Source organism: Euprymna scolopes, chromosome 18 (genome assembly GCF_053919585.1).
Source record: "Euprymna scolopes isolate OS-2025 chromosome 18, ASM5391958v1, whole genome shotgun sequence".
NCBI lineage: Eukaryota > Metazoa > Mollusca > Cephalopoda > Sepiida > Sepiolidae > Euprymna > Euprymna scolopes.
Window position 1 is genome coordinate 87238508 of NC_136499.1, and position 17863 is coordinate 87256370.

At 32.1% G+C, this 17863-nt stretch overlaps 1 protein-coding gene across 1 annotated transcript; it reads right to left on the reverse strand.

Moving 5' to 3' along the window:
- Positions 1-5442: 5442 nt before the first annotated feature.
- LOC145297681 (F-box/SPRY domain-containing protein 1-like) lies at positions 5443-17559 on the reverse strand. The gene is made up of 3 exons (XM_080143875.1): positions 16572-17559; positions 8139-8214; positions 5443-6540 (listed from the first exon to the last, which is right to left on the reverse strand). Exons 1-3 carry the CDS (start codon positions 17199-17201, stop codon positions 6431-6433), a joined length of 816 nt encoding a protein of 271 aa, XP_080000001.1. The 5' UTR covers positions 17202-17559; the 3' UTR covers positions 5443-6430.
- Between the last annotated feature and the right edge of the window lie 304 nt (positions 17560-17863).

Genomic DNA, 17863 nt, shown 5'->3' on the forward strand with positions numbered 1-17863 from the left:
CAGTTCTTTTGCCAGATAATGAAAGCAAAATCCTTAGGTAGATTTCACTTTAGAAAATCTACTGGATAACATCAATGGTTAGTGCGTATGAGACAAAAAAAAATGGCTGATTACAAAAACTGAACATGTAAGCATAAAAACTAAGATCAAGACGACAGCAACCTGAGACAAAGTTTATTTTTGTTCTTTACACTTTGAAATTCAACTTAAAGTAGGTCATCGTTTTGCATGTCCTTTTTACCCACAGGCTTGTTGTTATGCCGATAAGTACAAATGAGGCCCTTTTTTTAAGGAAAGAAACAATTATTGAAAATATTTTATTAGAAAGTTAATGCTACTTCATTGTGGCTAATAGAAAAAGAAAAATAAGAAAAAAAGCGTTAAAATATGCAATGGTTTTGGGCCAAAAATCAACAACGTAATAAAGATTTATATCAATTATTAAATACTTCTAGTATTACTAATTTCATGTTCAGAATATCACAGATTCTACAAGAAAATCTCCATTCAAATACCCTATAATATATATATATATATATAAACCCCCCACTCAGGCGAGCTACCTGATAACTAGTCAACCCCAACTCAACCTCTCCTATACCCACAAATAAGGTACCTAACCATTAACATGTCCATGTGAGTGAAAGTTGACTAGATAAGGAAACCCCAATCTATCTCTTTCTTCCTCTAGAAGTAAAAAGAGGAAAAACTTAGTCACCTAGCAACAAGCAAAGTCAAATACCGCAACGAAGAAGGCAAAAGCCACTAAATGGTTAATTTAAAAGAAGCAGAAATAAAACAGTTTTAGCGAGAAAAACAAAATATCACGTGTAGCGAAAAGCTTCTCAAAAATAAATTCTATGCATAGCTGATGATTTGAACTGACAACTGAAGCAGCATGTTTTATTAGCTAGGCTATAGTGCGAATCCGCAGCATATCAACCCACATGCCATGCACCCAAATCAATTCATGTAGAGACGACTGAAAAAGGACCACAATAATTCCAGAGTTTTCCTGTGCTGTGTAAGAACCAAAATGGATATTTTGAAACATGTTTTGTTTCAGTCTCGGACATGGCGAAGGATTACAAAATTGCCTAAATACAGTTTGATGTATTTGTTCAAATTACAGGAACCAAAACAGACTTTGCGAAACTTGCTTTGTTTCAATTCAAGATATGGTGAAGGATTACAAAATTGTTATAACACTTGATGCATCATAAAGATAAGATAAAAAAAAACTTTGCATTTATGCTAAGCAACTGAAGGATTCGCAGAAGGGTTAAAGTGACTCGTTAACATGCTGCTTAAAAACTAAGATGAACAGTTAAGTGAGAGAGAAAATAATAATATAAAAATGAAAGGAAAAGAAGAGGAGAGAGAGGGAAATAAAAGGGAGAAAAGATTGAATACATGGCCCCTAACATCATCTTCCGATCACTTGGAAATTTTCAGGGCTGAATGCATTTGTTTTTGTTTGATATTTTATTTTCTGATCATTGATTGCTTTACATTTTCTTTTACCCAACCCCAATATCCACCCTCCACTGTCAGTTCATACATAACTTTTTTTTTTCTTTTTAGTTGCTCGTTCACTATTGTAATTATGTTATTTATGGTCACCCCAGCCTCGGTCCATTAAGTTGTTTCATAAAAATTCCATGAAGATTGAATCCCTTGCCATAATAAAACTATCTTATATGAATAAATTTGTGTTTAACCATGAGTTTTGTTGTTCTTGCTGTCTGTATACATCACTTGGGAGTATAATGAAGAAAGCTTATTTCAAATCAATGTGTCACAAAGATTATGAATCTCATTGCGGACTTTAGATTGCTTTTTCTTTATTCATGTTTTGTGAGCAACGTATGAAGAATTGTCAATGTGAAGAGTCAAAGATTTTGCACCAGGGATTACGCCTGGTTCTGGTCTCTCCCGGTCTGTAACAATATCTTACAACTTAATATAAAATATTTTCACATGCAAAAATTCAAAATATTTCACAATATTTCTAAATCGATATACTTCATTTTGTAGGACAAATTATTTCTAAATGTAAGCAAAACAAAATCTTACAACATATCAAGTATTTTGTTTTCCAAAATGCCTCATGATTATAGGTTTATAAATCAATTCTCCATATTTAAAAAAAAAAAAAAAAGCATCACGTATGTAGATCTTTTATATTTAATATTTGTATAAAACTGCATATTTTTCTATATAGTTTTGGATATTAAAAAAAAAAGAAAAAAAAAGAACAGTAGAGTAACATATTTTAAATAACTACACATAAAATTGCATTTAAAAATAACATCTCTTTCAATAATCTAAGAATATTTCCATATTCAAAACAACACACATTGTAGGATTGCAGTATTTATAAAATGAATTCCGTTTTCTTCTATAAAAGAAAGTGATAAAAAATCCTTTTAGTATCAGAAAAAAGATTTTATAATTTAAGTTTGATTATGCAAGAGTTCTACAATGTCGGGAATGCACAAGAGAACTATGATACAGGTGGCAAGGAAGCCAAGTTGGCAACATTGAGTGAAATGATAAAATGAAATTTTTTATCAGTCTGCTCTAAGGAGCAACAGGTCTTTTTTTGTGGTGGTTGTTTTTTGTTGTACAAGTTTTAAAAAGGCAATAAACTGGGATGAATATGAAGTTTTTAGCTGAGTGGAACAAAAGTAAATACATCTTGGGTAAATAGGTTTTTTAAGGAAAAGAAAAATCTAGATTTTGTTGCTTAGCAACCAAAAAATTTTTGTTTGATTTGATTTTATGGTTTTCAAACTGATATGAAGGAAAGGTTTCCAGGTTTATGACATCAATACAATGCAACCGTCAGAATATAACACCAAGTAAATCAGCAGGCATGGGATTTAAGGATTGTTTGAATTTTTTCTTTAAATGAAAACATTAATTTCAATGAAATTAAAAGTTAAGTACTTATGCAGTATAAGGACTGTGTTGTCATCGGAATCATCCGGGCAGTTTATGGAAAACACCAGGTGTCAAACAGAGGTTTCATGATTTTTTTTTTCATACAAACGCTTCATTTTCATTAAAGTTAATTCAATGAAAAATTAATTGAAAAATGAAAACAATATTCTTAAATTATTGAACAATTTTTATAAAACTTTTAGAAAATTAAAATTAAAATCAAGAATAAAAAAACATTCATTGTAAAGTAAGCTAAAGATCTTGCTCTGCTCTGTTAGCTGATGACAATGTTAATGCACAAAAGTTGCTACACATCTTGGAAGAATCAACTGTCATGATTGAACTGCATACAAATGCAACTAAAACAGAATTTATGTCCTTCCATCAAACCGGCCCAATTGAAAGACTAGAGAGAACACCACTCAAACAAGTAGATGACTTCAAATATCTTGGCAGCTAGATCACATCCAGCGAAAAAGATGTCCACTTAAATCAACTAAAAGATATATGGAAATCTGCCCTTTTGGAACAGATAAAAAAAAAAAAGCTTTAGAGCCGTCGTGGAGACAATGCTGCTTTATCGTTCACCAGTATGAATTCTTAAAAAACTTGAAAGTAAATTAGAACTTAGACTAAAATGGTCCAGGCAGTGTTAAACTTAAACTGGAAAACAAATCCAACCATTAGCCATCTGTATGGTTGGTTACCCAGGATCTCTTGAGTAATAAGAACACGATATGCCAGACATTGCTACAGAAGAAAAGATGAGGTTGGCAGTGGTGTGGTACTGTGGGATCATAAACATGGAGCCGCTGTCAAGACATACACAAAATTATTGACAGATACATGCGAAAAGTTGGCCAACACCATGGTGGGGGCCTCCGGGATGGTGGTGAACCCCAACTTGGTGGAGGAGTTTATGAAGAGCCGCCACCAAATATGACCTTAACCTTTGACCTCGAAAAATGGTGTGCACCATCACTAGGTCGGAGACCATCATCATGTCAATTTTAGTCATGATTAGTCCAGTGGTATGTGTTGTAGGAGAGTATATATATATATATATATATATATATATACATACATACATATACACACATAGTCTATGACCTTGATCTTTACCTTGGAAAATGATGTGCATCATCCCTAGATGAGGGACCACCATCATGCCAGGTTTGGTAATGATCGGTCCAGTGGTGTGGGCTGTAGGTGAGTTGTACACACAGACACACACATGCTACTACTTTATATATATAGAAGACACTGGCTTATAACTTGAAGTCCTTCCTAAGGCCATGGAAGATAGAGATCTGTGGAAGGAAAGAGTCAATTTGGTTCAGCCCGCCCGATATGATGAAAAGGTAAGTTTCATGAATACATATTTACTCTTGAATAATTAACTGATAAAGAAAAATGTTTTTGATTTTTTTTAATATCATTTTTGTTCAAATCAAGATAAATATTTACATTTTTTTTTATAATAAACCAATGATAGTAAAAATTTCCTATGATATTTTGTATTAGGGTTAAGGTGTTGTATGTTTCGGCAGATTCTAGAATTTTCCATAAACTGCCTAGATGATTCTGGCAATAGCATGGTTCTTATACTGCATAAGTAATAAATTTTCTCCCCAAATTTGTATTTGCCTGATTGTCCTCATTGCATGACACATTTTTTGCCGATTACATGTCTCAATTGAAACATTAGTTGCTTCTAACAAACTGGGATTCATTATCTTTGTTGTGGCATCGTTCAAGTATACCATGCAACCTTATTCTTCTTTCCAACAAATGCCTTTGTTTTATTTATTATACATTTTGATGACATAACTCTTGAAACAAATGAAGTTCTTTCAATCTGTAATGATGACATTTAACAGGTTTTACAATATTAATTGTGATAAGGAAAAGTTATAGAATTATTTGCATGTTTGGATTGTTTTCCTCCCATCTTTAGTATTACCATTTTCACAATGTTTCAGACGTTGGACTCTTCCCATTCTTTACAAATGTCTTTGTAGTAAGTAACTGAACCATATATTTAATCAACTGGGGAATAAGTGTTCAGTTCATAAATTCAGTCATCAAAAAAATAATTTGGAAGAACAACGGTCAAAACAACCCAGAATATGTAAATAATGACACCTCACCTTGTAAATATTGTTGGATATTAATCGAAGAACTTTTCCAAAGGAAGGAATTCCTTAATGTAAAGCAGTGATTTGTAATATGAAATCCTGAAAGATCAATTTCATGTCCTTATTTACTCGCCTCCTTATGGGGCCAGAGTTAGACAGAAGGTCGGCTTTTTAATGCAAGAAAAATCAGCTCTTAAAAAAAAAAAAAAAAAAAAAAAAAAACGGGGGGGGGGCGTACTCTGGATTGGAACAAAATTCAAAATTGCTTCGGTCTAGAAGGATTTCTCCTTCACTGACTTGGGACAGAAAAAAATGAAGTGAGAACAACTACTACACTTGCTAAAAGAACAAGAACGTATTTCTTGATCAGTTAATCAAATTAGGTCGACATGGCATACACTTTATTATATGGGTAAATCAGACAGGTTAATATGAGGTGTCTTTATAACCGAGAAGGGGGGAGGAGTGGGCTACATTTCCCACCTGGTCCAAGATTCCTTCAAGCGCTACACAGACATGTCTTTGCATTCATCTATAAATAAAAAATTGAAGATTACAAATATGTGATCTTCCATTTTTCCTAACCATGAAATCCAATTTCTCTTCAAATTTCACATGAAAATTGTCACAAATACAAAGCAATCAATTCAATATTTTTCTTCAGTTAAGAGTCTTAAAATAGACTTGGATCAGTCGTAACATTTAGTTTCTTGCTCAGTCACATTTTCATAATCAAATGTTTCCAATTTCTTTTTCATTTCTTTTGTCCAATAAACATATTTTTCCATACTTATTTCATCACTGCAAGAAATATAGAAACAAAAAAAATTTTTTTTTTTTAGTGTTTTTTCATGGATATAGATTTTTTTTTTTGTTTAGCCATATTTTAAAGTTTTGTTCTAAATCCATGAATTTAAATTAAAAATTGCTGCCAACAACATTAAATGTAAATAAATAATTTGTATTTCATCTTCAACATTTTCAACATCAAATGTTTTGAACTAAAGATGGCATATAATTTACCAAATACAACACAAGCACACACGCAAACACTTATGCATGCGGGGCATGTGCAAACACACATAGATAAGTCAATGGCAGTATGGTTACCACCCGCTCAACTGAACATGAAAACCAGGACTGGCCATCATCATATTTCCCAAGACTTTAAAAAGGAAATTTGTCGGGCAATTAGTAGACCATGTTTGATTGTACTTTTCATCGGCAGTCAAAATGTAGTGGCCATTTTGTTCTAGCCGGTAAGACATATTTGGAAGGATATAATCAGCTAATAACATGCTGAATGACTCAATGCCCCCAATTAGGACTGAGGTTTTCACAGAAGGTCATCCATCCAAAGGAGGCCCCAAATAAACCATAGAGACTTCTGTTTTACCATATACTGCAGAAACAGCCGGATATAAAAGAGTATTTGGCAAACCACGGAATGCAACACCTGGAAATTAAAATATGAGAAATTTAAACCATGGAGAGAAAAAAAAAAAAAAAAAAAAAAAGATTCATTTTAAAAGATGCATTTATAGAATCTCTATGTTTAGTAATAAAAATGCTATTTCAAACAAAATGTGATTTTCATTTTTTTAACTTCAAATTTCTTTAATCAATCCAATCTATGTTTTAGACACACATCTAAGGATTTTGTCACAATCAACACCAATTTTCATAAAGTTTGAACACACATTTTTTTCATATTAAGACTTATTGAAACAAATTTAAGCATGACAGAGAAAAACTTATTAAATTTGACGTCAACAATGTGCCACAAGATTGTTTCACTTTAGATGAGAGGAAATAGACTGAAGCTTATAATTATTAGTAGTAGTAGTGCTGTGATGATTAATCAGAATTATGGATTGAAAAATTGGGCTTAATTCAAAAACTTCTTTTAATTTTTTTAAAATCATAATTGCTGGTACTCATGATAAATATTTGTTTTTAAGCTAAAACTAAAATCTATAGATTGTGATAACATCAAAATACAATATAAATGTATTTTACTTGAGTAAAAAAAATTTGTTAAACTTTGCATAAATTTGCTTAGTAACATTTTAATGAATGCAATTGAAGTACAAAGCTCAAAAGAAAAAAGAAAAAGTTTAAAAATTAAATAAAACATTTTTGTCAAGAAAAATGCTGACAAACATCATTGATATTTAAATTAAAAGTAAAAAGAGAAAGATGTTGTAGTTTGCTTGCATCATTGTGCATAGTGTGAAACGAGTTGTTTTTGAAGGCTATATCAATGTGGTTCATAGGAAACACAGTCGACACAAGTAAGCATATAAAATAATGACAAAATTATTGAAACTTTTCAATAATTTTCAATTACATAACATTTATTTACCAACAATGTATCGTATAAGATGGTAGGTGTTGATATCCCTAATTTTCGAGAGTAGCATCTCTTCTTCAGGTGGGGAAATTAAAAAGAAACGTGTATAACTGTTCAGGAAGGCTTCCTTTTGTCTATTTTAAAAATAAAATGTTTTTCATTTTTATCATGCATAGCAAGCATAACCTAAGCTACAAGGAAGTTTAGTTTAAAGTCAGTGGGGAAGGTGACGAAATTGCCTTCTAGACTATAGAATAATAGGATCCGAAGAGTATTTTTAAGTTAAAAAAACAAAAGAAAAATAGGAAGTGGGATGAGGTCACTGTTATTTAATTCTGTGAAAACATTTTTAATGGTGGAGAAAACAAAAAATCAAAGAATTGAAAACACTTGTCATTATTAATGACATGTAAATTTTGCCTTGAGAAAAACAGAAAAAAAATTAAGAGCTGACACATTGAAGAGAGAAAAGAGTCTAAGGTTTTATAAGCAAGTATCTACTCAATTAACACTTCATTGCCAATGAATTTTCTTTAAAAAAAACTTCAGAGTTTTGATCACAAAAATCAAAATTGTCTCAATTTTTGATCAGGTTTGCATAGAAATGAGTTTCATTTTTTTTTTTTTTTTTTTGCTATTTATCACTTTTCTTTAATAAAAATAAAATTATAAAAAAGAAATCATAAAAAGAAATCACTTACCGAGAAATTCATAATTTTTTTCAAAGGCTAATGTATTATCTTCACAGTCTAATATAACCCGTATTCTCTCACCAACCTGGAAGAGAAACAAAACACAAAATGTAGATTTCGTATGTATTATAGAGCCAATTTGCACTACTATTTTACCCAAACTAAAGTGATTTCAAAAGTTCAAAATTAAAACGACTTTAGTGCTATCAGCTAGAATCGAAACATTTAACTTTTTTGCGTTATCTGAGCTAACAAAACATGCACACCAAATTTGACAAATTTATGCAGTTAAACATATAAATGTATATTTGCGCATGTGTAGAGTAGTTTGACTCCTTTCTGGCTATAAACCAAATCGATATTGTTCAACAGATATGAATATACTAAGCTTCAAACCTGTAGACCAAAATTTTATTGAGTAGTTTAGTAGACTGTTCTGCACACAGATAAGGTCACTTTTATAATATATATATATTCTGAAACTACATTAAAGTACTCTGCTAAGTATGTAGGTTTCATTTTGATCAAATGGGTACAATAATACTGGGGGGGGGGGGGGTCGCCGTTCATGTCGGATATGCATATTTGATTTCTGATGGGAAACTTTTAGAAATTAAAAATCAAGAAATAGTAATATGAGTTTAGGGCTTGAAGCAAGAATATATGGGGATTTTGGTACTTGTAAGGAATGCATACTCAGAGAATTTCAGTACTTAGCCAATCAATAGAGTATCGACAAAGAATCCAAAATCAGTTCCTGAAATGGTCAAAACAGTTTATGATTTAAAAGCTACCTTTTCTATTAAAGGAGTTTTCAACTTTTTTTGGTAATCAAACTGTAATGGTAATTTTATCAGCAAGGCAATATGCAGTAGCTCAAAAATTGTATTTTTTAAAAAGATTACAATATGCTGAATGTATTATCGATCAAATCAGTTTAGTATTATATATGAAATAAGGGTGAAAAAAAAAAAACCACTTTAAATTAGTAAATAAGATTAGCACGCATATAGGTTGAAAGCTATTAGGGTCAATAAAATAAAGGAACAATTCACTTTACTTGACATACAAGAACTACTAAAATTAATTCAATCAAAATATTAATAAAGTTTAAATGTTTTTCAATATTTCATATGACATACTGGTATATTTCCATATTGTCTGTGATACTAGTTGATATAAAAATTGGAACAGAACGTAGAATATGTAGAAATATTAAAATGTTCAACTACTTTTATATATTTATCTTTAAAGAATTGCAAAAACAAATATTATCGGTAAATATATTGTTTCCCCAATACATGAAATTTTATTAGCAAAGCAGTGGTTCAATTTTTTTTATTATTCCAGATTATGAATTGCAATTTACATATGAAATAAGGAAACACATTTTAAACGAGTAATTTACCTAACACACTAGCATATTTCTAAGATGGACACCTATCAATATAGAACTTGGAACAGAGAAATGGTCATAAGTAAATCCTTTAGTGAGTTATATAAAAATAATAGCAATGTCACTAAATAGGGTTTGTGGGTGATATGAAAAAAAAAAAATAAGACATTCAAAATGTTTCTTATCTTAAACTTTATTGCATGAGCAATCATTTTGAGTAAAAATTTATTTACTCATTTAAACAAGAGAAACACACATTTAAATGTGTAAACAATTTAATCGTGTAAGAATCCAAGATAGCTGTTTTCAACAAAGTCGTAAGCAAAAAGCGACCATGACCTTGTTTTTACAATCATATAATGATACTGCAGGGAAAATTGTAGTGTGACTGCAGTCACGGAGAAGGACTCAAAACCCGACCGATGGCACATGAAAAGGTGACAAATCATCAGGTTCAATCGCGTCTTAATTTGCATATGAATGAGAGAATATAAGGCCAGCAGTGAAAATGTCAGGGGTTGGGTTGAGTCGAGTCCTCGAAAACTGGACTGAATGTGTTAGAGCGGAAAATGTTCGAATGCTGCCAAGAATCCAGTCCAGGTTTTTTTTTTCCTATTAGAAGCTATTTCAGCTTTAAATATGGGGCTGATGCGGCTGAGATGAAATGGAAAATTTTAAATGATGCGGCTAAGATGAAATGGAAAATTAAAAGTCGTGTTGAAATTTGAAAAGCGTTGTCAAAGGGAGAATTGAAGGAGTCGTGTCAAACAGCGAAGGTTGAAAATATGATGGGAGTCGGACTTTTTTTGTCTTTTTGTTTGTTTGTTACTCCCAGTGGGATTCGTTGGATTTTCTTTAACTGTCGTCGTCAAATGAAAGTGTTGGAATGTGATTCTGTCTACTTGTATGTATTAAAAAGTCCTCGTTTTTAAACGAGGAATTTGGACTGAAATTTGGTTATATTTGCTGAAAAGAAAAAAGTTGTCGCTGTTAACAGAACTTAAAATGCGATTTGGACGACTTGTGTACATTTTTCTTGTATCTGACGCCTAAGTGGCCTTATCTTGAGTTTTAAACAGAAAAAGGACTAACATTTTAGTGGGAAACCATGATGATTTCAATCTAGAATTCAAAATTCTTTCAGTCCAAATATGTTCCTTTGTCCGAAAATCCTGCAGATATTTTAACTAGAGCCTTACTACCTTTAAGTTTGAACAATAATCAATTTTTGGGTACACTGCCTCGATTGGTTAAATCGACATACCATTGACTGGCCTGTGTCTCCTTTGCCTAGTCTTAATGACGTAACCAAAAAAAATCATATTGTGTATGTTCTTCGATGGTCCCTAAATATCTTACCCATAAATATCGCTGAATGTTCTTTTGACCAGAACAATTGATGTCCTCAAGAAGGTGTTAAGGATCTATGATAAGTTGAAGCACGGAAACACAGCTACCAATCATAGAGCTAAATTATTGCTCTTTTCTTATGTGCAGAGGAAAGAATTTCCTTATGAATTGGAATACTTGAGTAAACCCACTAATAAAGCTGTTCCTCCAAAGGTATCTGCTCTTGGCTTGTTTATCGATAAGGATAGTCTGGTGCAAACAAAGGGTCGTATTCAGAATTCTAACATTCACTCGTTTGATATTAAATTCTCTATACTTCTAGGGAAACACCATCATTTGACCGAATTAGTAATCAAAGAGGTACACTTAAATTGTTGCCATCTCGGAACCAATTTAACTCTTTCAAAGTTGAGGTTATCTGGATTTTGGATTCCCCAAGGGAGGCAATTGGTAAAAAAATTCTACTTAATTGCATTATTTGTAGAAAAATTAATTCGATGCCATATAAGGCCCCCTCGGGTTCTCAACTACCCACTCGTCGGGCAAATTTTGTTTATCCATTTCAACAAGTGGGTGTTAACTTTACCGGTCATTTTTTGCTAAAGCACAATGACGAAGACGTGAAGATGTACATCTTATTATTCACCTGCATGAGTTTGCTTGCCATGCATCTGGAGCTTTTACCAGATCTTTTATATTAGCATTTGTTGTCGTCTTCCATTAGTCGTCTCATCATTCCTTTTGATTCGGCTTGGCAAGGAGGTGCATGGGAGAGACAATTAATGTCTGAAGAAATTAATAGGTAGAAAGAAAATCTGCTATTTCGACTTCTTAACTATCCTTTCCGGTGTGGAAAAGGCAATCAATGATCGACTGTTTACCTATATTACTGCTTCTGAAAGGGGGGGGGTCTCAATATTTTAACTCCTAATCATTTTCTTCAAACTGGTTATAATCCTTGTTTTTTTATAAATAATTACGAATTCGACGATTCGTGTTCTGATCCTCCCAATTATGCTAAACTTTTGCAGTCTCTGAGACACTGGCACAACAATTACTTATTGTCCTTGAGAGAGGTCGATGCTAATATAATATGCGATCGCCTTAAGGTGTCAGTGAGAGAAATCGTTCTAATTAAATCTCCAAATAAAACTTAACCTTTTTGGAGGCAAAGTACTTATTAATGGGAACAATGGTAAAGTTCACTCGGCCTATGTATTAAGGGACGGTTGCGAACTGGTTCATTCTTTAAAACATTTATTTCCCCTAGATTTAAAGGCCGCTTCTGTGGAAGCTTGTCAAAACATGGAGCCTTATTAATATATTGGTAATCTAAATAAATTTATAACCAATAAATCTAGTTTATATGACTTTGTTTGCTCATGATATAGTTATTTTAAAATAAAAAAAAACAATAAAACCTAGGATGGTTAGTTAAGTCCTTGTGACCAATAAAATTATTTACTTGTCGATTAATTAACATAGTTACCTTGTATTTAATATCTAGAAAAAAGTAATGGATACCCATTACTTTTTCTTTCCTCCTTTGGCAGTGTGTTAGAAATTGCATGACTTGAAATGCAAACTTTCATTGGTTTATTAGAATTTGATGTCATGCTTTGTTTTTGATTGGTTGATTTAAATTTGAACCATGCACAGGATGTTCAAACTGAAAAACTTCAGTTTACGTATATTTTTCTTAGAGGATGGACGGGGTTTTTGTTTCTCCTTTCATGCACAGGCTCATTAATTTAAGGGCAATTGGAGCCCTTTCTTCTTTCCTCTGAGAGACTATTCTACGTAACTAATTAGGTTTCATTCCTTGACATAATATTGTCTCCTAATAATGTTGATATCGTAATTTAGTATTCAGCAGAACCAACCAACCGACTCTATTGGAATCATAATTAAATGGATCCTTTACCAAGAACTTTCAAACTTTACTCAGTAGAGATTTGACTAACACTTCTTACGAAGCATCACCCACCAGACTCAGCTGAGATGCAAAATGACGCAATGATTTTGCAACCAAGAAGAGAGATGACTAGTTTTATCATACCAGATAAGTTTGCCTTTCATTTGTCGTGTCAGTTTCTTGCTAGTTATGTGAAATTAAATTTAGAACATGCAACAAAAAAAAGAAAATTAAATAAATGTCTGGAATCACCTGGTAAATCAAAATTGCAAAATATGAAACGTCGGGTATATGAAACAAAATACGTAAATCTACCAGAGTGAAGCATTTAACATTAAATTTGACACTTCTGCATAACACTGCCATGAGGCGAATGTATATTTTAGTTTCAAAAACGGCTGATAGAGGGCGTCTATCAGTCGTACAAGGGTCAATAAATCATAAAAAAAAGACATTATAAATTTTTATAAATAAAAACTTCTATATTAAAATTATATTTTGCTACATTGACAAACAAAAATTATATTTCGATATATGTTTATACAATCTTACTGCGAAAAAGAAAACAATCTTTGTGTAAAAAAATATATATATTCTTAAACCTCTATAAATGTTTCATTTTTTTTTAAATTATATTTTGCTAAAATTATATTTTGCTATATTTTTATACAATCTTATTGCGAAAAAAAAAAAAAAAAGTATAATTGTTGCTACATTTTATACAACCGTACAGAAAAAAAAAAAAACAAATAATTCTAAAAACAATCTATAAATGTTTCATGTTTTTAACATTTATTTTTTTTATTTTCATTTATAAATCATTCATTTAAAAGAAATAATATTAAAACTTTAAAATTATATTTTTTATGCAATAAGTGTATCTTGTTTCGCTTTCCCTATATTTTTGTGTTATTTATATTTGAGGTTCACAGAGGGCATTTCTCATTCAAAGAATAGGGGTCGATAACTCGTCTCAGTCGCCTCATGACACTGTCATGCAGAAGTGCCTTAAATTTTTGTTTTTTACCTAGCGGCAATGTTTGTTTGTTCGTTTTTTTTTAAAATCTAACTTTTCGTTAAATGCAAAATATTTCGGTAAAAAAAAAAAATAGGTAGAAGAGTAACTTATATGGTTTTTGATAACATTTATTGGTATTTTTTTTTTTTTTACAACTTGCCCCAGCGTAGTACAAAAAGCTCCAACCACCTCATTTTCGAGGTTTGGGGTGTTTATTCCGAAAGCTTTTCTTAACAGGGGGGGGGGTAATATTACGTTAGACCGGGTCGTAAAAAAAAAAAAAAAAAACTTCGTACATAAATAAATAGTCGGAAAAGAGAAGACAGAAAAAAAAAAGATTTCAACACCCCCAAAACAAACAAAAGAACAACAGTCGATTTTATTTATTTATTATTTTTTATTCGAATTCCAGTTCAATGAACGATTCTTTCAGTAGCTGTAACGCGCGTTTCGTTTCATATGCCCGACGTTTCATATTTCGTAATTTTGATTTACCAGGTGATTTCGATCATTATTTTTTTTGTTTTGTTTTGTTTTTTCGCACGCTATTTGTCAAAATAGCCCCCCCACACACACACACACACCTCAACAAAAAGAAACAAACATAAAAACAAAAAAGAACAACAAACAAACAAATAAAGCCATTTCGTTTCGATAATAATTAATTGAAAAAAATGGGGGGGGGAATGATACGAAATGTTTCGTTTCGTTTCATATTTTCATTTCCGGTTCGGTGTTTTGATGTCTTAATTCAAATTCGAAACTATTTCGTTGCGCCGCGAATCACTCCCATCTCTCGGTCAACATTACCATAAGAATTATTGAGCTGCTGCATATCGCCTTTCCGATAATATACATGTGTAGGGACAATATTTTAATATGCCGACATATTCTACATTCTGTTTCTATTTTTATATCGACAAACAAAACAGGCAACCATATTGGAAATATGCCAGTATGTCGGTTTACTAATTTAAAAAACTGTTATTCCTTTAACTCAAATAATATATTTATTTTAACGCCAATACGTCGAGCATGTCAGAATTTAAAATAAAAATAAATTTGAGCCATTACATATCACTTTTCTGGGAAACATGATTACCCCTCACCTTTATTTTATTTATTTTTTGAGCGGTTAAAATTTTTTGATTGAAACCTAACCTTTCTCATATTTAGTGTTTTTAAAATTTCGGGTTTGTATTACTGTACACATGGATTCGAAAAAGTTGTGAAAAAACAAATATATAACAAATAAATGTTATCAAAGACAAGACAAGTTACTTTTCTAGCTAACTGGATATATTTTTCGTGTTTTTATTCTAAGTAACATGCTTATTCAGCTCGAAAACCATACAGTGTTTACTGTTTACCGATGTATTGGAAAATTCAAAATGGCGCCCGACACTCTCTTTAACACGGTAAGTTCAGGAAAAGATGTTATAAATAATAAACTAGACAAAATACTGTTAGAAATTCGCTCATTATATGTTACCGTGACATAAGTTGACATATATTCGGTGTTTTTTTAATAGTATTTTGTCTAGTTTATTATTTATAACACTTTTTCCCAAACTTACCATGTTAAAGAGAGTGTCGGGCGCCATTTTGAATTTTCCAATACATCGGTAAACACTGCATGTTTTTCGAGCTGAATAAACATGTTACATTGAATAAAAACAAAAAAATGTATCCAATTTGGTAGAAAAGTAACTTATCTTAATATTTATTTGTTATATATTTGTTTTTTGACAACTTTTTCGAATCTATGTGTACAGTAATACAAACCCAAAATTTCTCATGCATTCAAACGTTAAAACTACTTCTATTTTCATAATCTACTCGGGATTTCTCGTCGATACTCTGGACTGACTCGACTCAGTACCGAGATTTTCATCGATTATTGGAAAATGCTCCAATTTAGTGAAAATTATTACAATATGTGAATTGCTATTCGTACAGGTCAAACCTTGAGTACTATCAAAAATGTAAAAAATAAACAATGGAATATACGGGCAGAGCATAGAATTCCTCATCTGAGAAATGCCCGGTTTTCATTTTCTGCTCGTGAAGAATAACTTCATTAATCGAACACATGCGAGGTTGTTGGTGGGGGCGGATAGGAAAAAAAAAGTTAGTTATCTCCCTTACTTTAAAGGTTTAGTCATTTTTAGACCAGATGGAAAGAAAATCAATTTTTGTTAGAAATTATTGCCCCCCCCCCATACACGAATATGTTGAGAATCGATTTTTGAAGTAAGCAATTTATATTTTATAATTAAAAAATATTATCAGCAATTAAAATAATAGAATTGCAAAAAAAAAAAAAAAAAAAAATGTGGATTGTCTGCAACAACTCCTTATTTAAAGGTTTTATAAAAGGAATCTTTGTTGATTGTATTTTAAATCTTATTTTGTTTTATATGCATTTTAAATCAGGACTAGAAACAATACAATCGGCTGTAAATTAGTCATTAAAATAAATTAAGAAAAAAAAAGCATCAATATGTAAGATCGTGTAGGAAAAACATCGATGGGTCCGGTTTTCTCGGTCGTCATATTAAAACAAGATCGTAAAAATATTAAAGAAAATTGTAGAAGTGACAATCAATTAAAACAATATAAATAAACAGCAATCACTTTTGATTTTTTTTTTTTTTTAAGGTAAACACATTTTTGTTCACTGCATTTTTTCTCGCTCGCACATTGCCGTAAATACTATACGCCACGCGGAAAATGTTTGCTTGTGGTAGATAGCGCACTTACCTGATATTTGGGTGCGTTATTTAATAAAGGATAATTTCCCTGATTGTCGCCGTTATGTAACAAGAGATTATCAACAAGATTCCAACCCCAACTGTGGGTATCGCTGCCTAAAAGAGAAACGTAACCATGGCATTGCATAGCAGCTTCCTTCGTCGCTAATCCGATGACAGCAACCGTGCCCAACGGACCTTCCCACCAAACTTCCCAACAATGGCGACCAGTCCGAAAACCTAGCTTGCTACGGGCCCCGTCCGTGCTCTGGGCAATCGGGTTCCTGTGTAGAGTGAAACCATTGTGTTTGACGTAAATATTCCGGGAGCAATCGTTCGGGTTCCACGCGTGGTAGAAGGCACGCAGCTTCGCTTTATAAGTTGGCACGTTGGAAAGTACATCCGACTTGAGAGCCTCCTCCGCCAATTTCCGTACACAGTGAAATCTCCAGACGTCGTTGTCCTCGTCGTTGAGGAATTTATACCAACTTTTGCAGACTAGTGAACAATGGCGCAAGTCTGCTATGTCCAAATACGAGAAGACAACTTCGAGAACGGATGAAGGTAACCTGGCTGCGACGGCCGCCATCTTACGTGAGGAGACACGACGATCGGGTTCCTCGAAAGTCTGAATTGGCATTGAAGAAAAGCAACACAAACCGAGCCGGACCAAGACTCGCCGCAACGACAACCATCACCAGCCGATTCGCTTTTAACCACTCCAAAAATATTCAGCCACATATGGTGCTATATTATAATTTTTTACTATGCATTAAAAAATAATGAATCAGAAAAGGCCATCTTTTAATGTATCCAGTGAAACGGATGAATGCAAATAAGAATTGAGAGTAGTGAAAGTAAACGAAAACAAACCAAACACGCACGAGCGTAATCTCTCTCTCTCTCTCTCTCTCTCTCTCTCTCTCTCTCTCTCTCTTTCGCTCTCTCTCCCTCTCTGTCTATCTATCTATTTCTATCTCTCTGTTCTATCTGTGTGTGTGTGTAATCTCACTACTTTTTCGTTTCATATATAATGAAAAAGTAGTGAGATCACACACACACATATATATATGTATTGTAATCTCACTACTTTTCGTTATATATATATATATATATATATATATATATATATATATATATAAATGTTTATATTTTTTCTCTATTTCTTATTTGATGATATGATAATAATAATAATAATAATAATAATAATAATAATAATAATAATAATAATAATAATTTTAAAAAAAAATCCTGAAGGAGGTAAAAAGAAGGAGAAAGAATTTAGGCGTGGCCTGGATCCAC